General features: G+C 35.7%; 1 protein-coding gene across 1 annotated transcript in view; it reads left to right on the plus strand.

Annotated features, from left to right (window-relative positions):
• The first annotated feature begins 4,156 nt into the window (after positions 1-4,156).
• Positions 4,157-23,460, plus strand: part of LOC113402407 (mothers against decapentaplegic homolog 6) — a 32,114-nt gene continuing 12,810 nt past the window's right edge. Inside the window, exons 1-2 of the mRNA XM_026642648.2 lie at positions 4,157-4,573; positions 17,232-17,285. Of these exons, the coding sequence (XP_026498433.1) occupies positions 4,300-4,573; positions 17,232-17,285 (328 nt within the window). The 5' untranslated portion in view covers positions 4,157-4,299. The remainder of the gene's footprint in view (positions 4,574-17,231; positions 17,286-23,460) is intronic.

Raw genomic sequence — 23,460 nt, forward strand, 5'->3', positions numbered from 1 at the left:
AGCCCTGTATTTTAAGTCTGTAATATCTTTGAAAATATCAATTAAAAGTACCTACATACTGTAAAGGGCGTTATTGATCTATATTAAATGCAAAATGTATTTAAGGTACTTAATTGGATAAGGATTAATGCTGTATTTCTTAAAATCACTACGTCAATAAGCCAGTATTTCTCGTAAAAAGTAAAGGATAAAAATGGTTATTGTGGGTTATCCCTAATGGATAGACATATACCATCCGGGACTTTTTTGTATACCTGTTTAAGGTGTACAATACTGTAGTACATTATTTTGATCTTTCCCAAACGGTTCAGCCAGCGTTTGCAATGTAAGCGCAAAAAAATGTGTTTATTTACGACATCACATTAGAAACCTCTAAAATTATTAATATTTCTCTATTATATTATGCATGTATTATACATATATACCTCCCTCTTGAATCACTCAATCTATTAAGAAATAGCATCAAAATCCGTTGCGTATTTTTAAAGATCTATGCATACATAGGGACAGACAGACAGCGGGAAGCGATTACGTTTTATACTATGTAGTGGTCTAAAATATACCAATCAAATTATTTTGATTCGATCATTCTTTTTTTTCAATTAATTTACGTCACAGCGCCATCTAGACGAAAGTTTAAGAACTAGATCAAACTCGTAGCATTATGAATAGTGTTCTTCGTATTCAGCTTACGAGCTATTATTTTGAGCTTAGATAGACGTTTAAATAAGTAATAAATCACTAGAAACATATTATTATGTAAATTACTAATTAATAGTTATAATTATATTATTTAACTGTACATAACTCAAGTAGGTACGAGCAGTGTTGAATTGAATGGTCATTTTACAAGATTAAGTACCATCACGTCGGAATGTCGATTATGCGGTGATGAGCCGCTGAGAAAATCTAAAACTAGTTACTTTATTTACAATAATTAAAATTATAAAACATATTTGTTAGGGATACATGAAATTAGTAAAATATTGTAAAATTTTCTATGTCGAAATCTCATAATATAAGATATGATGACATAACTCTGCTTAAATAATTACATAGAGAACTAGATGAAACCGTGGCAACACTCGCGTGAAATTCAGTTTCTAACGAAAATCCTTCAAGAATTTACAACTTCTTATCTAATAAAACAATACGCTTGTATCCATCCTTCGGTTTCGTACCCATGAACTTCGGTTTAGTTCATACATTAGCCGTGAAAGACATCAGACAGACATAGCTACTTCCGCATTTATAATATTAATAATAATATTAATATAATAGGCTTCGTCCATATAATATAAGAATTGTGATTTGTGATAGAAATGAGAAAATTACAGTTCGTCATAATTTCTTCAAAAATATCTAATTCACTCATCTTTAACTATTAGTAGACAGCTGATCAGCAAGAAAATATTACTATATTGCCTATTCCAATGGAAGTAGGAAAAAAGTTAAACAAACCTTAGATTTACGTATTTGCGTATAATAAATGCGATTTGCAGCTATATTGCACTCTATGACGAGTTTATGATTAATATATATTTATTTATAATACAACACAATTGCACTTAACCAATTATTTCCACTTTAATTTACTTCCAAAAATACGATAAAAGTTTCGCCGACGTTCGAAACGGAATTTTTTCGCAAACCCATTGTGAATATCATAGATTAATTAAGCTCTCGGCCAATGATATCACGACAATTTGCTGTCAAATGTTATTTATTTGGTCTTTTCCTGTTACGGTTGGAAAAGAGTATAAGTAAGTACATATATTAGACAATAGTAATCGACCGCGGCTTCGCTTGCGCTTAAGGAGCTGGTCGTCAAATGTTAGGTAAGCTTGCTTCGTACCAAATTTCATCTAATTCGGTTTAGTAGTTTGCTCATGAAAGCTTAACAAACGGATTGCCTTTGCATTTTTACTGTTTGTAAAGATTTGATGGTTTTGTTAAATTCCATTTTTTAGAGATTTTTTCTTTCTCTCACACTATCGCAGCTCGATGTTGTAAGATGAGGGCCGTGTCAGGAAACCTTTAGGAAGTTAGGATGAATCCTACTGACACTGACTTCCATATGAATCTTATATCTCATCAGAGTGTTACACGAAATAATATACTATAAAGGTCATTACACTGTGTACCCACAGTAATATACACTTAAATTTGTACTTACATAGTTATAGTTGTGTATCTGTTAAAATAAAACATTGAAATTAAATGTAAGCCCAATCTATCTATCTATCTATCAAAAGCTTCGTAATGACATTTTAAGTTATCAAGTTAGAGATCAATTAAGTTTTTAATCATTTTCCCAATGAGGAGGAACCGCTAATTTATCGTTACTTATAATATAAAAATTACCTTTACATATTTAAGAAAATTGATACCGAAGGTAAGCAAGTACATTTTAAGGAGGCTAGCGACTTCAGTTCACAATTTAAATACATTTTTCAATTAAAAAAATGATAAGATCTTAATATTAAATGAAGGTTTTAAATACGTCATATTAATAAAAAAAGATTGAATTTCAATTCAAATACAGTGAATGAATGTACAATAGAACTTTTTTTAAAATAAACATGACTGTTATCCAAATCGTGTACAGAATAAAGATGCACGAACTTCGTAAATCGATTGTTATACATTTCAAAACATTAAAAAAAGTTCTTGTTCCACAAAAAAGTTTAAAATTAGAACATACAAAAGCATGTATTGAGGGGAATCTGTTAAGGCAGATGGCAACACCGTGAACAGCTCTCGGTACTGACTATGAGATGTGAAAGATTCGTCGGGCGTTATCTAGCGCTGTTATTTATTAGCTGGATGCATGTCGCCACTCGCCGCGCGCATTCCCTGTCCAATGCGCAAACAATAACATATTTGTAGAACTGCCACCATTAATTTGTTTAATTTTTTGTAAACTTTTAGAACAGGTTTTTGATTGTTTATTATTAATAATAATACATTGATGTCACTTAAATAATACTGACGTTTTTGTTTTCAAAGTTGCTATTTGCAAAATGGCAAAACATCTTTTTTAATTCCATTATATTTGTCTGTGTCTGTTTGATGAGGCAATAAAGTCATTAAAATAACTAGAAGTAGTATTCCAGAATTTTTTTATTTTTAATTTCCCCCACTATATGATTGTAGATTTTACTTTTATTATTAATTATCACATTAATGCAGGTAAAACGCGGAGTACGACTTGACTTTTCCAGTGATTATTTATAACCGTCAATAAATATAGAGTTAAAAAAATCGACTGACAGAACGGGTTTTTTTTTAATTAAAACAAAATATTATATTTTTAGACACATTAATATTCAACAATAAAATTAAGAAAAAGTGTCATTAATGTCGTCATAATCGTCATATTTTCGGAAATTATGTATTATTATAATAATATAAAACTAATTAGTATTTATGTCGACATAAATTAATTTAGTCTTTATAAAATTATTAAAATAAAGTATTGTCTCTTAGAGTCAGATCCCAATACGTACTAAACTATTGGTTCGACGTTCTGGTATAGCGTGTGTCGGTGGCGCCGCACGCACACACGCGCGCACACCTGACGCCGCCGGTGGCGCCAGCGCCCCGCCGCCCCGCGACCCGTGCACCCGTCCGGCATGTGTTGCCTGTACATGAACCATGTATCGAAAGCGGGAAAATTTAATTAAAATAAAAAGCGTGTGCTTTATCAAAAAATATTATGTATATTATGTCGATTAATTGAGTTTATACAATTATAAGTAATTGCAATAATTATTTAGTTACACTATAATTGGGGAATAAAAGTTTAAAAAAATATATATTATTCTTTAAATTGTATCCTGAAAACAATCCTTTAATATTAATCAAGAAAAGTAAAGTACGTAAGTCGTAAATTTCAAAGAGTAGGTACTATTTTTCTTATTTTTGTATAAAAATGTAATAATTATTCAAAGTTAGTTAGACATAAACATGGGTATCCGTAACGAGTCAACTTCCGGACACGTGTGTTTGCTATCTAGCGATTAAGGGAAGCGCCGACGAGGGCAGATGAGCGGCAGGAGACAGGGCACTAAAAGAAAAAATAAATAAAGTACAAGCGCGACGGGGTAAACGGTGCACGCAGGTGTCGCTCTGGCCGCGTCACCGCGCCGGGCGGCGGCGCTCGTCCCGCGTCCGCGACCGCGGCCCGGCGGGCGGCAGTCGAGAGGCCGCACGCGGCGAGTGATGTCGTGTCGGCAGTGCAGCTGTAGCGCGTGGCGCGGGCGACCGCGAGACTCGTGACGCCGGCGGCGGCATGTGATGTTCCGGAGACGCGCGTTGCGGCGGCGGCTGGCGGCGGGCGGCGCGCCGTCCGTGCCTGACGATCAGCTGCGGAGGCTGGCGCGCGCGCTGGACGCGGGGCCCGCCGGCGCGCCCTGCGTGCCCGGGCCCTCGGGCCCCGCGTTGCGCCTCGCCGTCACCCGAGCCTTCCGCTTCCCAGACCTGCGAGACCTCACCGAGCTTCGCCGCCTGCCGCACTGTACGGACCACCAGTGCTGCAACCCCTACCACTTCAGCCGCCTCTGCGAACCCGGTACGTGACGGACGTTGACCCGCGCAACAAGTGAAGTAAACATGTGTCGACACAGTGTTCGCTTCGGTGTACGGTTGTGGAATTCAATCTGCCGCAATGTGAACGCCTGTTATCGAAGACGTGGCCGCGAGCCGGGTGCCCTCGCCTCGTGACGAAGAATTCGTAAAATGTGAATGGCCGGTTCGATGTTGACAGTGATTTGGAATGAATGGTTCTCGCGTTGCATTGGTGTCGTGCACGAGTGTCGAAGATTCTATTCGAAAAACCGTCCTTATCCGTGCGTAGAAAGTAGGAAAACAGTCGCTTCTAACTTGAGAGTTAGTCGTGTGATGAACTCTTATCGCGACCTAAGCCTAACCTATTTGTGTTTATCTTTACGTCGTTAATTAAGATTTCGCAAAGTAAAGGAGCGTGTACACTCGTTCGATGGGTTGTATTTTGTTACATTGTTTTATCCACGCAGCTCCCGAGGCGGACTGCCCCGATATCAGTGTAAATCGTTATCTCATATCAGTTTATCGCCACTATATTTGCTTCTGTATGTGTTGTTACGTTGATTATGGCGTCATCTTGCGCCCGCACTGAACGATCGTCGCCGTCGCTTTTCATATTACTCCTCGATAACATTGTGTATAAACTAACGTCAGAGTTTCAAGTAATATTTCCATCCCCCGAGAGAATTGTAAACATTGTGTTCAGCCATCTATTTATAGAAACTGACACCAGCGGTCGTCTTAGATCGAGTAGTGTATTTCTTCACAAAACTACAAAACGTCACTTAATTTTCCCTTTTTGAATAACCGACGTATTTTTTGTACGTGCGAGGATGATTCAAAGCGTAAATTATGTAGTGTACCCAATTGATGTTTGCTGATACCTGGTTTTATTCAGAAATGTATATAAACAGATTAGTTTGATTGGGCGCCGGTGTGCGAAGCGCGGGCGCGGCATTGCGTCGGCGTAGGTAAAGTATGTAACGAGCACCTAATCTGCCGTTGCGAGGGTCACTCGTTTGCGATAACTAGACAAGGTCACGGCGCTGGCGCCGCCGTGCCGCGACGCCCGGCGCGCGCAGCCCGTTAACTTTTTAATTCGCCAGGCAATGGCGTTGCCGTCAGCCTTTGTACATATTTAAACTTGCGTTTCCTCACAATGTCGACCTTTATAATATTGTACCTTCCTGAATTTAGACGAAGTCAACAAAATCACCAAAGATACGCTCGAGATCAATGTTGATACTCGATTTATGTATGTACCAGTAACTTCCGCGTTTTTGCATTTTATAAATATATATAGGTATTTTTTTTATCAATTTACTGCAAAAAATGTTATAAAAAATTTGTGTAGCTCCCCGTAAATAAATTGAAATCGTTTGAATTTCGTAAAAATGTTAAAACATTAGTAGAATAAAAAATAGATATAGGTACCCCCAATTTTAATTGTTTTGGGTAATGTCGTAACGTTCATGACATCGACTCACGCGCAGCCCACGGCCGCCCACGCCCACGTACTACGGTCGTACTTAGGAACAGTACGTAGGTGTGTTGACAATGTCGGATAGCATATTAATTAAGAAGAAAGTCGCTAAATATTGAATTTTAACTACAGGCCACATCAGTTATTATATCTATAAACATTTACTTTTATGCATTGTTAGAAAACTGCTTATTTACTAGATAATGACATTATAAGAACATACATATATTAAACTGACCGAAAGACAGTATAGAGTTTTTGTCATGGCTTAATTTGGAGTCAGAACCCATGAATGCAGTCAATTTTTTTTAGCCAACTCGTTTGTTCTATGGTGGCCAAAAAGCAGAAACCGTACAAATTTGTGTATAAACAAAAACTTGAAATGTTTATCTTTTTGGCGAGTTGATATAACCATATTCAGTCCGGCGCCTACCGCCTAGACTAAATAAAAATTATACGTTCGGCTTACACCATTCCTTTTAGAAAGTTTATAATGTTAACGATCTTTTTAAGTTTTTCTTGTGTTAAATCTTCAAATTACACTATTCGATTCGAAATTTATTTTTTCTAAAAAATGTAACGTATATTCTTTTAATTAGTACTTTTCGTTCCAAATATGAATATTTATATTACAAATTTTACGACTTGAATGTGGACTTGAAAATGGAATTGAAATCAACAAAAATAATCTTTTAGACGTTTAATTTTTTTTAAATATCAACAAACAATTATACTAAAGTAGGCTAAGAAACTACTAACGAGCCTAAAAAGTGGTTTTTAAAAGCGTAAATAAATTTGTGAATAATGATTACATACCTAGATAATTTGCAAGTTTTTATTAGGTGGCGTTTCTTCTACGTTCATATCAAGACATCCTTGTATCACGTTTTTCTATTAATTTTCACTTTCATTGACACGATAATATATATCAAATGTTTCAATATTCACCTTACACATGTACCTAATGTGCTTAAAACTAGCTATATATTTAGTATGGTCAGTATACTAAATGAATAAAAAAAAGAAACTCTACAAATTTAAATTAAGTAGTAATTATTTAAATATATGGTATAAACTTTTTGGTAAAAACCTTTTTCATATATGGTTTAACAGATGAATACAAAGTGAAATAATATTTAAGAACTTGTATAAATTGTTACTAAATATAGTCGCAATTTATATGGTGGATTCAAATTTAACTTTATTTACATCTCTCCATGGTCGGTCCATAATGTTTGGACCTCACCTGTGCGGTTTTTTATCCCGTCGTCGTCTCGCCGTTTACTCGTCGCCAGTTTTTTGTCAACTTTCGCGTCAGGAACCACAGACGGATGACGCGCCGGGCCTCAAAGCTCGGCATTCCTTTGAAACGTTCCTCCAAGTTACTTATACGGAATACGAGGTTGATTGTTGAACAAATACATTACTAAATGTTAAATGCAGTTTGTTTCTGAGGTTTAAATGTACGTAAGAGATTTGAATGAATGGCAATTGTAGGATATTGATAATTTCATCTGAAGTTTTGTAAATAAAAATATGACCATGTTTTGATGCTAAATCTGCAAACACTTTGAACGTATAAACGTCCGTAGATTTTATTCGCTATAAAAATTGGCATTTGCAGTTTTTTTTTTATAAAAATACGTCAATGAATATATTAATGAACTGTTTTATTATATAAACAGGACATACATTTAAATATTTTTTATTTTTGTGGTATATTTTTTATGTACATGATTTATTCGAAATTTTGTTTATTTTTTAAATTTATTTAGTATATCATATCATATTGTCGTAAAAAAAGGTACAGTCCATCAAAGATAGCCGTATTTCGAGCACCTGGTTCACTTTATTTATACGTCTTTATGGTTGCCAAATGATATATATTATTTTATGCAATTAATAATCATCCTCGCTTTAATTCTAAGGCTGTCATGCAAATAATACATTCGAGAGACTTCTATTTGTATCAGTGGCTATAAATCTCGAAGATTTATGCCGAAAACGAACTTGCAAGCCTTCGGTACAGCTAGATAAAAACATTTACAGGTATGTATTTCGGTAGATGTGAGTCATATGGAGAAGTTATTCGGCATGCACTTAAAAGTGAATGTAAAACAAATCCACGCACATCAATCTGAGCGTAGAACGTGCTCGAAGCGTGTTTGCGGATCGGCGCCAATCCCGCCGCCGCCGCCGCCGCCGCCGGCCTCTATTTGTGAATGTTTTTATCCACCACGACGCTTTCCGAACGCTCTCGATGGGAGGGGGTCCTTATCTTATCGAGCGCAGGCGTCGACGCGACGCCAGAGACTAGCCGGATTAAAGATCACCACGAAATTCATGCTTCTAAGGTTAGTGAGTGTAAATCGACGCGATACTATATCGAAATAGTCTCTCATATTCGCCAATTAAAACGACTCCGATCGCTATCCGCTCGCGGGATCCGTGTCCAGGTGATTTCGACCGCATCAATTTATCGAATTACGAGACGAGTACATTTAATGATGTCGTCTAGATATAGCAGAATCCATCTGCTGTTAACGTTGCGTTGGAGGCGGCGGCGTGGCCGATATTTATTTAGCCATAATTGCTTGTCGGCTGACTGGCGCCGGCGCCATGTCGCGCCGTGCGGGGCCGGGGGAGGGGCGGCTGCGCCGGCGCAGGTACGACCGCCGCACTGCGTAAGCTCAACTCGATTTTCGTGATCGGTTTTTTCTCGTTTTATTGTAGTCTGGTCATGTTTTTGGGCTGCTTTGTAGAATTTGTGAATGGCTATCTCGTTACGTCCGCCAGGTATATAATGGGTCGTATTATTACAAAAGTTGTATTATGATGGTAAATGTCATTGTGGGATCGTTTTTTTAGAACGTGACCAATAACGTAAATAAAAATGTAGGAATTCGTGTTGCCATTATAAGTGATTAGTTCGTCGGTCTTAATTTCGGAACGATTTTCGTGAACGATAAATCAATAAAGGAAATCCTTAACAACTTTCTTCCGTTTCGCTCTTGTCGTGAAATCGGAATTATCGATGATCTCACTGGCGATGGCGTCTGTTTACTAGATTCTATTCGCCGTCTGTGTCACAGCGGCCCATTGACTCGGCACCTGTGACGGAACCGGTCGCACCCGCCGCCGGCTCTTGCGAAACTGGTAAAATTCACTTTATTACTCTCCGGCCCCGACACCGGCTCCGATGCGGACGTGTCGCCGATCGCTCATTTCTCGATCACGATAATGCCTTTACAAATTTGAAAGCATCTCTTGTCTGTGACCGTTTATAACTAACAACATTTGTTTTCGTCTTGATTGTTTTTATCCTGGCGCCGACTAAAGTATACAATTATTAATGGGTAAGTACTCGTAAATGACGTAAAATATTATCGCTATCAGATACGAACTGTTTTCCTGGAAATATTGATGAATTATACCATAAATATAACGATGGCAAAAAAGTCCATTGAAGATTCATAATTATATCAAGTCTGGCTTATGGTCTGTTTATTTTGCATTTGCTAACGAATTTTGCGTCGTTTGTCTTTATTTAGATGCATCGTTTGGTGTATTGTTGAGATATATCTCCGGCGCTAGTCGAGAAGTGACAGAATACATAGTTTCGGTGTGCGTCAGGCGTCGCCACGACACATATATTTGATTCCGGATTAATATCGTTTTCTTATATTATCAATACTTGTAAGAGGCCTTTTGAGGATGTATGAAACGATATAAAAATAAAAGATGGACAAATATTACGTCATTCACTTTAATTAAATCAAAGTTAATTTCAATGGAGGTTTGTATAATTAAGAAACATGGGTTTTGTGTTATTTAATACTACTGACTTGGATTGAATGGAACTGAGTGGTCGCCGGTATCTTCACCTGTATTGTTTACTTGCTCAATAATAAAAAGCGAAGCAATTACGTACAAATAAAATGCGATAGATCTCTAACGTCAGATTTTGGCTAGCTTTTTACAAATGGCTAAGATTAATTTCGAAAAAACTGACTCATCGCGGTCTTGTTTAAAAAAACGTGATCTTATAAACTAGCTCGAATGTCCCATTCAACGTATTCTGTCAAACGTATCAATTTCATACAACATACGATCGACCAATCAAAACGAATCTAACGCCGTGCAAGTGTTGCTACTGTTGATAATTTAACTAGAGATATTTGCAATGTCACTGAATATCTTCAGTAAATTTTATGGGATAGGTACGGTTCACATAATTCCATTTCATTATATTCCAATAGTTGCTGAAAATGGTATCACCAATGTTGTATTTGACAATATGCTCATAACGTACCAGAGTTAAACAGTGAAATTCCCGAACAGTTAAGCCAGAGTAGAGAGCCTATTCACGCAGGTGTACTTCCTTTTGCTCTTATTCTTTAATGGGACTGCAATCTAACACGACCGTGAAGAGACGCTGTACAAACTCCATTGCTAACTTAGCTCCTGGTATTTTTTCCCAGAAAAACTCAATGAGGTTAGTTTGTCTTGACCATTGAGTATCATTAACGTCTTACAGACTAGTAACTAGATCTACTAGGCGGTTACTTATTATTATGAACTGAATTAAACCAAATATACTGTTACTTTACCGTTTCCGTAGAATATTGAACTTCTTTGGCGGGAAACTGTAGCGTGTATTACGAAACGAAATGATATCATCAGATAAGCCGCTTTTATAATTCACCGATCGTATCTTGTGCGTCAACTAAAAATTAGCCACAAGGCTTACTAATGAGTGTAAATGAATTCTTTTAAGACGCCGGCTTTTATAAACGTAAACTGTAAATGCGGATGGCGGCCATATCAATAGTTGGTATTAACTTTTGAGTTGGATTTGGTTACGTTATTTGTATGTTCGTTTGCAAATGGATTATTTATATCTATTAAAATGTCTTTTCGTTACCTCGACACGATTAAACCATTGACCGGATCCACGCGAATTTACCATATACGTAGCCGGGGTTCTAGTAACGGGAAAATTTCATGCAGACGGTACTCCGTCCGCGGAGGCAGTTTCATATAGTTGTATTTACAACAACAACATTGTTGCTGGCGACATTGCGTGCATGACATGACATTGAATGAGAGAGTTTGCGCAATGATTCTCCTATTTTTTTTAACATGGCAGCTAATTTTTAATATAATATCGAACGGTGGTAACATCTCGTGTTAGATTATAGCATATGATTGATTTCAGAAATTTAAATAGTCGTCATAAATTACTAATAATTTTGTTTTCTGTTCTCGAATTGTATATGTCAAATTAGCACCCGCAACTACGTGTCGTATTATCTGTTAATTTCGTGTTTTTTTTACATATAATCCTGGTCTGTGTTTAGTTGTGATCAGGTCACAAACTGACCGAGAGATAGTTTAGAATTTATAACATTACTATTAATTATACTTCAAGAATTCTTTCATACTATGAGCTAAAGGGCTAGGGATCTTTAATAATTTGCTTAATTCACTTAAATATAATTGAATCGTAATGTCTTTGATACAACGGTTTGTTTAATATTTCTATTGATAAGGTGATCGTTTTTATAATTTGTACATCATGATGTTTGATTTTATGGGCCAAGATAACAGAAACTACTACATTTTTGAAATATATTTGATTTATCGATAAATCTTACTCAGCTGAATCGCGTACTCGTTTCTTACTCGATACGAACTTGGTAATTCGCGCAAAATTAAACTCCGAAACTCAGATTATAGATAGGGGATAGAGACATTAACTAAATGGCATATTTGTACTTTTTCATCTGAAATTGGTTTAAGGTATTCGAATAAAAAACTTAAACGTGTATTCTTACTTTGAGTAATTCGAATGAATACTATTCGCAATACGATTTGGCAAAAATGTAATCGAGAAATCAGAAAATGTTGGTACTCGGTTACTAGGTAAAACTAGTACTCGACACATCACTATCAATGTCTGTGAAAGGAATGTTGTTTGTAATACTTAATTTTAATGGAGCTATTAATATTAGTTACCGAGTTACTGGCGCTGATAGTTATTTTATGTTGAATTTTGTAATTCTTGCAACAAATCTTCTATTTCGTCAGCTTTAAGAGCGCATTCATTGCAAAAACATTACTTTTCGTATATTCTATCATCTGGTTCTTTATTGTACCGTTAAGTAGCAATGCTTGGTATTGTAGTTTTTCCAGTTTTAAGGGTGAGTGACCTAGTGTTACTACAGGCACGAGGGACATAACATCTCAGTTCCAAAGTTTGATGGTGCATTGGTGATGTAAGGAATGGTTAATATTTCTTAGTGCACTTGGGGCCCATTTTCCAGTCCACGTACACATTAAAAAACCTAAGAAAAATATTGAATAAAGTAACTATGTTTTCAAAGAAAGCTTTTGTGCCAACCAAGAACACAGAGTGTCGGAACACTTTCAATCCGAAAATTGCCCCAATGTCTATGGGCAGTATAATTTTTGCAAATTGTTTGCACAAATTATGGCAATTGATTTATTCTTTAATTATGACCTAGAACATGTAGTACGCCTGTGTATGATGTTACTATTTTTTATATGACATTGGTAGTTTAAAAATACATTAATGACTCCAGCCACCAGAAACACTCCGCCAAAGGAACTGATATGTCCCCTGTGCCTATAATTACATGGCTCGCTTACCATTCGAACTGGAACACAATAACACAAATTATTACTGTTTGGCGGTGTAATAATTGATGACTGAGTGGTCTATACCACTGGATTTCCATAATGCCCATCAAGTTAAACTACTATAGTAAATTATATTTATAAAAATAGTTCACTAGTGTTAACGAAATTGGAGTTTTACAAATAAATCCTTTAGAGTATTTAAACGATGTGTTTGGATTTAAATTTTATAATCCGAATCAGTGAGTATCATAAGATTTATTAGACGAAATACATGTTTAATGTTTTTGCCAAGTGTCGTATTCTGACGTCAGATTACTTCTATTTCCCTGGCATACTCTTCAATCGACGCTTCGATTTGTACGTGTATTAATTTCTCGCTTATTTTACGTCATTTTATATCATTCGGTATTAGTTTTTGTATATTCCTTGCCTTTAATTTTTTTCCTATTGGAAATGTTAGTTAACTAACTTTATCATGGGTTTCATTGGAAGTATCATCAAACTCCATGTATATATGTAGGTACATATTCTAGGTCTATGAACCTCGAGAATTCGCTGACTTGTATCAATTACGTTCTACGAATATTTCTTGGAACTATTTTAAACATGACGAATCCGTTGAAGTTCAGTCTGATATGAAGATCGACGCGTCGAAACTGACCATCCTAGTTTCAAAGGGATGCGAAGAAGTGTATGTATATAAGATCGGCAGACGATCACCTTGAATAAAACATGGTACAGGCTTATGTGTATTAATGTGACGGCTGGACAGCGAATGAGGTGTGTCCATTGACAAGTTAATCTCCGCCTACATTAAATATAGCTTGATGAGCTAAATGGAATGCTAACACAAATACGACTTTGTACCGACTTTGAATTCTTATAGCCACTCCTCCTCGATCTCGGGGGCTAGCAATTGTGACGTCATCCCTTGGCGCCTCTCAGCATTCCTTGTCAGTTTATTTCCTTGTTTTTTAGTAAGTATTTATAACATTCAAATTTGAATTAAAATCAAAATTTTAATTAAAATTAATATCGTATACTGTTTCATATTAACAACAGTATTTAATCCTTAAATTACGCCAATGGGAAATAACCTTTTATAAGCTCGAACAAATAAAATTGAACACTTGAACACAAGTAAAGCGCGACCGGCTTACTATAATAATTTTATGAATTACAAAAGATAAAAAAAGGTAGTCGATTTCATGTTCGGTTCAGACGTTTGTTAGAATATTAGTATAGAAAAATTGACACGGAATCGTTCGTAAAGTGGGGAAAACGCCGGGTGCGCGTTTCTCGGCGCGTGGGCATGGCGGCCGCCCGGCGCCGACGCCGGCGCCATCCGACTTGTTATAATTCGGGCGAGCTATTTTTGTCGATTCACACGCGCGCAACGATCCGTGCGTATAACGTTTTTTCGTATTAAAAACTGTTTGTTGCCTCCGTACGCCGCTAAAGCAATTAATGCTGGCTCCTTCATAGATCACCGACGCCCCTCGTACACGGCTCGATAATGTGTTATTGATCTATTTCGGAGTTGTTTATCGATTCATTTAGAACTTCCAGTGGAATTATTTTGTGTTGCATGCGTTGAAGCTAAAACAATGTTTAAGAATATTATGACATTGTTACTAATAGTTAAACAACATACATAAGAGAATGTTCTGGAATGTATATTATTGTTTTTGGGTATTAGTAATTTTTATTTCAATACAATACATATATCTGCCAAATAAGTTCAGGGTCGTACCGGTGTCCTTGATATTTTTTTTTATATAATATTGATACGCAGTTTAATTATTTGGTTGGATTATTTATTATTTTGCTTTTGCGTCGTGACACAGATATATCGGACAATTCTTATTTATGTATTGATAATTATTTACCTTAGTAATCCGCTTTTCTGGTTTTTTTCACTCTGCCTCTTATGAACCGATTTGCATGATCATTTTCATTAAATATTTGAATGGATCAAGGATATTTCAACAATTACTGATAAAGTATTTTACATATTAACATAACCATTATTTTCCTTACAAAATAATAAGGAATATTATTTATTTTAGTTTTTAGATCATGATTCACGTGTAATGCAGGCATATTATTGACACCAGTCTTTGATCACAGTTCCGTACCTATGGATGATTTGAACCTTTACGGTTTTTTCAATTAGAATTAAATAAAAAATATTTCATCACCGGAATTAGCAATTTCAGCTTCATATATTTTTTATTATTATTATTAATAAGAACTGAATTTAAATTAAAGGTAAAATGCTTTAACAGTCTCTAGGACAGTTTTGTAAAGGCACAGATAATAAAAAGTTTTGCTAACTTCAAATATAATATAATATATTCTATCAGCTATATTATATCTGGCTTATTGGACCTTATTGATATTGTAATAACATATTACTCGCAATTTAAACTTACTACCGCTACTATTCCATTCTTGTTTATACTATAACACCATGCTCACAGCACAGTTAGAATTCCTTCTCATCGTTAAATAATTACGATCCTTATCTGATCAGAAATAGGGCTTAATATTCAATAACTCGTAACTTAAATAAAATTGAAACGCGATACATTATATCGGTGCATTGAAATTTGAATCGTGTCCCCTTTGACATATGAGGCAGTTCAGTTCGTTTACTAGTTCAGGTCCTGCATTAGGTGATGTTAATTCTTAATTAAATGTACTTTATGATTAACGATGCAGAGTTCTTTTTTCTTTAATGAACGAGGGGTGTATGTGACGTAATAGATTTGAAAGTTTTAGTCACGCCACTCTACATATAATAACGTTGTATTTTTTATTGCGAAAAGGTGGTATATTGGTTTTGGGAAGTTAACCGAAAATGGATTCTATTAGTTAATAATTAGAGGTAAAAATTGTTGGTCGTTAGTGTGGATGGACAGGCGGATATCAAAGTCAACAAGTAATATTATTTATATCTTCTCGATGGCACGCTAGGCGTGTGGGGTCGTTTACGTTTGCTTTCTTGTTTTTCAGCTTTGGCTGGAATCTCATTGTGAGTCATCTGAAGTATTTCAGTCTGAGCTTGAAACTTTTAATAGGCAATCACGAGGTCCTGTGATTTGTCAGTGTCGGGTTTCAATCGAGCGGACAGGCGAATGTGCGTATTATCATCTACATATCAACATAGCCTGCCTGTTTTTTTTTTTTATTTGGTTTAAATTTGTCCGTAACAAGATTGGCGGCTTAAATTTTTTTCAAACCGTCTAGGATTCTAAACTTATTTTCACAAAACATTTAGAAACGTATGTACTGATAATAATTTTATTGTTATTTTATGTCATAACAATTCAATATGCAGGTGCATACTCTGGGATTGTTTAGAAATTTCTTGCGCATGCGCCGTTAAAAACTTCTGGGAAGCGCAGCGCGTTCGCTATACAATCTCATTGTGCCTGTTTTATTTGTATTCGATTATTGTTGAACATGTCGAAAATATTCACACTTCACACGTCCGCCGCCGCCCGCGCCGGCGCCGAATCGCAAATGACAATTTCACGAGGCGCATTCTGAATTCGAAAATATTAATGGCGCCCGAAATTCGGTACAGTCAGGAGCGCGTGCCGTTTTGTTTGCAAATAGGATAAAATCATGCGAGATTGTACGTGAAATTCATTCAAATTCCATTTGTATTACTGTTTCTAAGCAAATATTTCTTACTAAATTATTAAAAAGACATTATCTTTGAAAGTATCAAGACTCATTAGGCCTACTTCAAAATATTTAGTTTTTCGTCTATATTATGCTCACAGGAATATCCAAGTTTTTATTTCAACATTATAATAATTTAAAAACACATTTATTTTGCTTCAATAACATTCATCCTTCTATAATACTCTAGACGAGGTATTAAATTGCAGTGTAACCTCACAACATTAAACCGCCAAAATAACCACAAAAAAAAACCAGAACACCAATAATTTTTGGTTAAAATATAGGGTTTGAATCGGGATCCAGGCAACTTGGACATAAGTGGCTCTACCTGATGTTATGTTTGTTTAAGTGGAGTTTCGATTCTGGGCCGAGTAACGCAGAGGTTACGATTCTGGGAATCGAGGAACGAACATTCTTTGACTCAAGTTTTGTGATCTTTGTTATATACTAAATGTTTTTTGTTTATTCGATAGTTGTGCTATGAGTTTAGTAGATTTTATTTATGTATATTTATAATCAGTTTAGTTAATGTAGTGATAATTGCGGTTTCTATTTGATGATCTGATGTTTTATTTCAAATATTTATTTTCTTTAGAATTTTCGTTATTTTCGGTAGAATCTACATTCCAAACCGGCGTACCGCGTAACGTACAATACGATTCTGTAAAATGTCATTACAAAAGTGCTTGTAAAAGCCTACTGCTTAAATAAAGTTTGCGTTGTGATTCAATTCCCAATACTTAAAATGAATTAAAAAAAATATATAAAAACATTTTGGTGTAGTTAATTGCTTGTAGATTAATTAATCTTTATCTTGTTCCAGAAACCCCTCCGCCTCCATACAGTCGGATCGCAATGGACGACGTTAAGCCTAAAGGTAATTTTTATTATAATGTTTCTAATCATTATTAATAAAGATGTCCTCCTGACCAATTTTGCCCATGGCGAATAAGTCTAACCGCGCAGGACGTACACAAGTGTTTGGGCTAACACAAGTTCAGCACTCGTATTCGCTCACTCTCCAAATCTGATATGGATACGGAAATATGAGTAATACTATACCAGTTTCGGAAATTATATTTTTCCGTAACCGATTATTCGATTGTATGGCTAGTTTCAGTTACGAATATAAGATTATTTAGAAAGACAAATAGTTCGATTTTATTTGTAGGCATTTGATATTAGGTAAAACCTTAGAAAAAAACAGAGCTACTTTCTTTAAGTATAACACAATGCCAAAACAAAATTATTATAAAAATATTTTTTACCGGGTTCGGGTACGGTTTCGGATTGATTTTTATTTCCGATATCCGATGGTTACGGTCGCGGAGCACCATAATATCTCTGGTTTAAGTGCATCGACCAATTAACGTGCTTTCCGAGGCACGTCGCTGCTACTGAGTATTCTCAACAGAAAATTCAGTAACATTTTATTGGCTCGAACCTTATAAGCTAGGTAACCGACGAGGCAGTCAAGTTTATACATTACATTTAACGTAATATACTTTAAACAAATAAGGGCAATTTTATTAGTACATGTTGTTTCTATCGGTACTATTTGAATAAAGAATCTTTCGTTAAATATGTAGTTCGATTATAACTATGCGAATTTTGATACTTGGACGAACGGATTAAAGCTGTGCGCTGTCAGTTCTAAATTTTTATTAAGTAGATTACTTTTTATTTTGCACGTATTTCTTGATACGCAGTACTATACTCATTAATTCAACTACGTTAAAGAGTAACTAGTTTTTGTTGTTAATTACGAATACATATATATTTGATTCCATGTAATGTATGTATGTATTAATATTTAAAGCTGAAGAGTTCGTTTGTTTGAAAGCGATCATATCCTTGGTAGTTAGTAAATCAGATATTCTACCGCCAAACAGAAATAGATAATTTTGTTGTGTTCCGGCTTGGAGGATAAGTGAGCCAGTGTAATTATGGGCATAAGGCTCATAACATCTTAGGTCAAATGGATGATAGTGCATTGGTGATGTAAGGAATGTCCAAATGCGCCAATGTCTATGGGCAGCGGTGACCACTTACCGTCAGGATATCTATTTACCCGTCCTCCTACCCATATTACGCACAAAAAAAGAGGATCTTCCTAATCGATTTAAAAAGTCTTTATTGCGTTAAATAGACCGTTTATTGAAAAATGTTTTGGATTATAAAACATCACGTTACCCAACGAGCTGAATATTATGTAGTAGAACCCACGTGGGGCAGCTAGTGTATGATCAAAAGCATTTAAGATCGGAGCAACTAATCAATACAATTTTATCAAAACAAGTATTTAATGATATAAAATGTAGAAATCAAAATGTTGTGAGATCTAAGACGGCGTCGAAAAGCGCGGGAGATAAAGGAATCCGACCGAGGGCAGGCGCCCGCGCCGCTTCCTGGAAATTAGGGAAAGAAAGTGATGTGCAGTACATCGATTGTTTTTTAAAATCAAATACAAATTATGATATTCTTTAATTTTCATATACAAATCATATTGACAATTAGACACATGCACACAATTCATTTTTTACACATCTAAATTTGAGCTGTTGAATTAAAAGTATTTTTATTTGCAATGAACTTGCTTGTGTCTCACGATATGATAAGCTATTTAAATATCGCTATCACACCGTATCGTCTCACAAATACTATTAGAAAACTGTATTACAACGAAAATATTATCTCTCATTAAAAACATACATAAAAAGCGATAAACGCGCTGTTTCTTTTAACAAATATAGTTATCTGTTAATTAAATAGCGACTCAGCGCTGTGCGGCGACTACGCAGCCTTGCGCGATAAATATGCTAAAGAATGTTGTAGATGTTCGATGAATATCGACAATACTATTGTCTTAATCAATATTCTTGCTTATATCTCGAACGAAGAATGCAGACTATCTACCGTACCTATTGTTTTGTCCATAAAAAAAAAACAACTCGCGTGGAATAATAAAAAAACGATAATCAAGTAATTAGGATTCAAAATTAATCTGAATATTAAATGTGTTACGATGTGTCTATGTGTATGTGAACCGGAAAAATCATTCGATTAAAATAAATAATATCGACAGCACAGCCCTAGAGAGCTGGTCGCTCAGCTTGCGCGCATTCCAACGGCGACCGCCATCTTTAAACTACATTATTAATGCTTACGGCAAACATCAGTGGCTTTTTTCTCTTCCCTTCGCATGCGACGCTATCCTGTTAAGATATATTTGTTTCTAATAGAGACCCTTCTGAAGATTTGGTGTTGACATGCGGATTATACAATGTTGAGTTTGTTATGTCGCTTGCAACTCTCAAAGATGATAATTTTCAATACAGATGTTTGAGTATATACAACAGTACACTTGATGATAGGGCTCTGTGCACATACTTTACGCCAAACAACAGCAAACTCCACTTAGTAAAGTTGATTTCCGGTTTAAGGATGAGTGAGCTAGTGTATCTACACTTATCATCGGATGGCCCGTCCTATTTTATAAAAAACGGGTAGGTTGCTAAATTATAATACATAGCTTTTAGTGGCATGATTCTAATTATTTTATTAATTACGTAGTTATTGGTTCACTCACTTACTCGCAAGAGATTGCTTGTCGGTTTTTCTCGTTAGAATCTACTCGAATAAAGCGTATTTTGATTTCTGATTGATTAAATTTCCATAAATATTCTGATTTTGATGTTAATACTAGTGAAATTGATATCGCCAATAATGTCACATACTTTACTAAATATTTGTTTGATTTGGAACCATCTGACATTGTGTTAACGTAGATCATTAAGGTTTTCTTTTATTTTAGCCTAACATTCTATTTTAGTTCCGTAGCTAATTGAGAATCTTGTTTCATAAAGCGGTTCGGACGTACCGGGACTATACATTGTTATTTTTTGTATTTCGAATCAATGGTCACCAGAGGAGTCATATATACATATACAAACTATTTGGTCTATCAATTAAATGCTCGTATTTTATTTTCCATAATACGATTCATCCCATACGTCACAGGAAATACCGTTTGCCACAATCGATGTTCCCGCACGGGGGTGCAAAACTTGACTATTGCGGGATTCCCTTCCAGCCTTCATCATAGGGTTTCCCGGGATTCGAGACGTATTCCTCCCCTACTTTGCGAAGTTAATTTGACTGTCTACGCTTTATTAACCCCTATACGTGCCACACCTCGTCGATTATAATATTTTTGGGTATCGTTAATTCATTATGAGAATATATTAGCACTGAAACACGACCGACGTTGTTAATTGTTCCGCTCGTATCCTAATGTAATTCTTGCGATAAAGCCTCCATCGGCTTTCATCCCCACGCGCTTAGTGAATGGATGGGCACGATTTGGTCCCTTCCCGTTTCCAGATACAGTTGACATTGACATTCCGATCGAATCCATTACGATCTCTCTCACGTGCTTCCCCGAACTCATTCATTCCATTTACACCGATCCGGTTTTAGAACGGCTCATAAATTTCACGCTAGGTAACAGATTTTCGACCTTAGGCAGGGCGATTAGGGGATATATTGTTGCCTCGTGTTCTCCGTTTTAAGTGATTCAGTCCCTTCTCGCGGGTATCGGCTGAGTGTCGCGATAACGATGGTATCCATTAACGTTATCGTCACGTTATCGTGGCGCCGGCGCCGCTCGCCTGACACAAATATAACTGGTCAGTGTTTGTTTTGCCGACACTCTTTAGATGTTTGCTAATCACATATTTTATGTTTCTCCATAGCAGGATCGTTATTACTAAAAGCGAGAGAATATTGAATGAAATATATCGTCGGGAATGTTAATTTTATTTTAATAGTTATTTATTATATGATGATATCCTAATGGCCGACTCCGGTCTTTATTTCAGCTTGAATGGAAAAAGACGTGTCCGATGAAAGATGACACGCAGGACCAACAGTTTTATGTGTTTTCCGAGGCATTGCAAAGTAGCTTTGTCAACTTACAAGGACCTGGAAACGAAATCCTTGTCAATACGAATATTATAAATTTTGTAAAACTATTAATAGTAGGCAATTAGTTAATCGTACATACAGTAAACACTCTCCCACTTGTAAATGTAGTTTAACATATTTTCTCTCTTTTTGTCACCATTGTTTTTACATTCGAAGGAAAAAGACAACATTACTTCGCTCCTAAACTTTATAGGTGAATTGTATTAAATAATTCGACGGCAAATTAAATTACTCATCTGGCTTATGAACCAGATGAGTAATTTGCCGTCGCTCGTTCGTTCACCTTCACTCGCCTTATCAGACTTAATTTTAATCTTAAACCCGCTACAGTCAAAGGCGAGCGAAGTCGATAGCCACCGTCGGCGGTAATGCGTTCATCTGACTTTATCGAAGCGAGGATGATTCTTTAAAGTGCTTTCCGAGTTCTAACGAGCGAGTGACACTCGATCGGCCCTTGGCATGTTTATTACAGAGGTGTGCCTTTAGGTGCCTACGTCATCGCTTGATTTATTACGGTCTTATAAACACAAATCGTATCGTGTCATATCGCTATACTTTACATAGTTATCGTTCAATTATATTCCTCCATTCAGGGCCATTGGGTTATTTTATGATTGATATGAAAAAAAAAAAAAATCGTTGGCAAGGCAATGCCATATGAGCAAACTATCCTAATACTAATTGTACTACTACTACCAATTGTGGGCCACCTTCGGATATAGACACTAATACTGTAATAATAAAATATTTTCAACGCCATCAATGCGCTGGCTTCTTCAGGATCTTAGGTGTTATGTCCCTGCGTATGATATTTTAACTGGTTCATTTCCCAATCAAACCGGAATACCGTAATACAAAGAATAACTGTTTGGCGAAGAGGGGTTATCAATCCAGAGGGGCATGAATGATTAAAGTATGTATCCTATGTACTATTTCAAAACATTATAGGCTTATATACCAGATTTGGTTACGTTTGATACGCCTTCCTGTAAACTTGTTCTTAAATACGCGATGTTAGACTGTTAAAACAGCGTCTCAGGAATTTTGAATTTCGTTAAACACTTGGAAGTACAGTCATGGTTTTTCACGAATTGCACATGAAGTACATGAGGTCAATCTATCTCGCCACTTAAATTTTCAAAAAAAGAACCCTTTAATTTCTACGTCTTTATTTAAACGATCTAAAATAAATTTCTAAACGTTAGTTCTGACGTACGCAATAGGATATAACAATGTAAACCTGCCCAAATAATAGAACAAAATTCGTAAAGTAAAACAATCATGAATTTATATAATTTGAAGTGCACGAACGTTATAGTTTTAATATTATAATAACGAAGAGGAAGCATGCATTTAAACATAAACAGAATACACGTGGAAACTTTTGTTTTCATTTATCTGTAAAAACATATTCTATTACCGATTTATCTTTTTTTATTGTCGTAACATATTCTATTTTTCTTTTTAATTTAAGGAGTTTTGAATTGGTTTTTATTATTAATAGATATTTTTTTGACTAATGGTTATATTTTAAGTCGTTTAAGAGCATGCTAGGACCTAGTAAGAGCGATCTACTGAATTTGTAACGAGGTGTGCTCGTAACTAGCATGCTAGTACACATGCTATACGCCGAAGAGTTTGGACCGCGTTTGATTATCGAAATTCTACACGTACATACAATTGTATTCAAAATCTTTCGATTTCATATATCACTCAAGCATATTTATAATAATATAATAAATAATAATTATAAGCAATTTATAATATTACAAAAAAAAATTAAACAAAAAAAATTTTTATTAGTAAGATTATCTTAGATTGTGCTAGTAACATATGTTTTAAAATATTTATGAATTAACAGGAGCCCCGGTTTGGGTAAAGGCTTCCTCCAAACAAGCATATTCATACATCTATTTAATTGTTCAAATGTACAGACAAGGTTTAACTTTATTGTATGTATAAATTAACACTCGTGTGTACGGTGGTCGGTGATCATTTCGATAAGATCTCTAGTATGTTAATCTACCTCATTATACGGACGTATGTAAAGACACGCCTCCTATGAG

This window comes from Vanessa tameamea, chromosome 12 (assembly GCF_037043105.1).
Source record: "Vanessa tameamea isolate UH-Manoa-2023 chromosome 12, ilVanTame1 primary haplotype, whole genome shotgun sequence".
Taxonomy (NCBI): Eukaryota; Metazoa; Arthropoda; class Insecta; order Lepidoptera; family Nymphalidae; genus Vanessa; species Vanessa tameamea.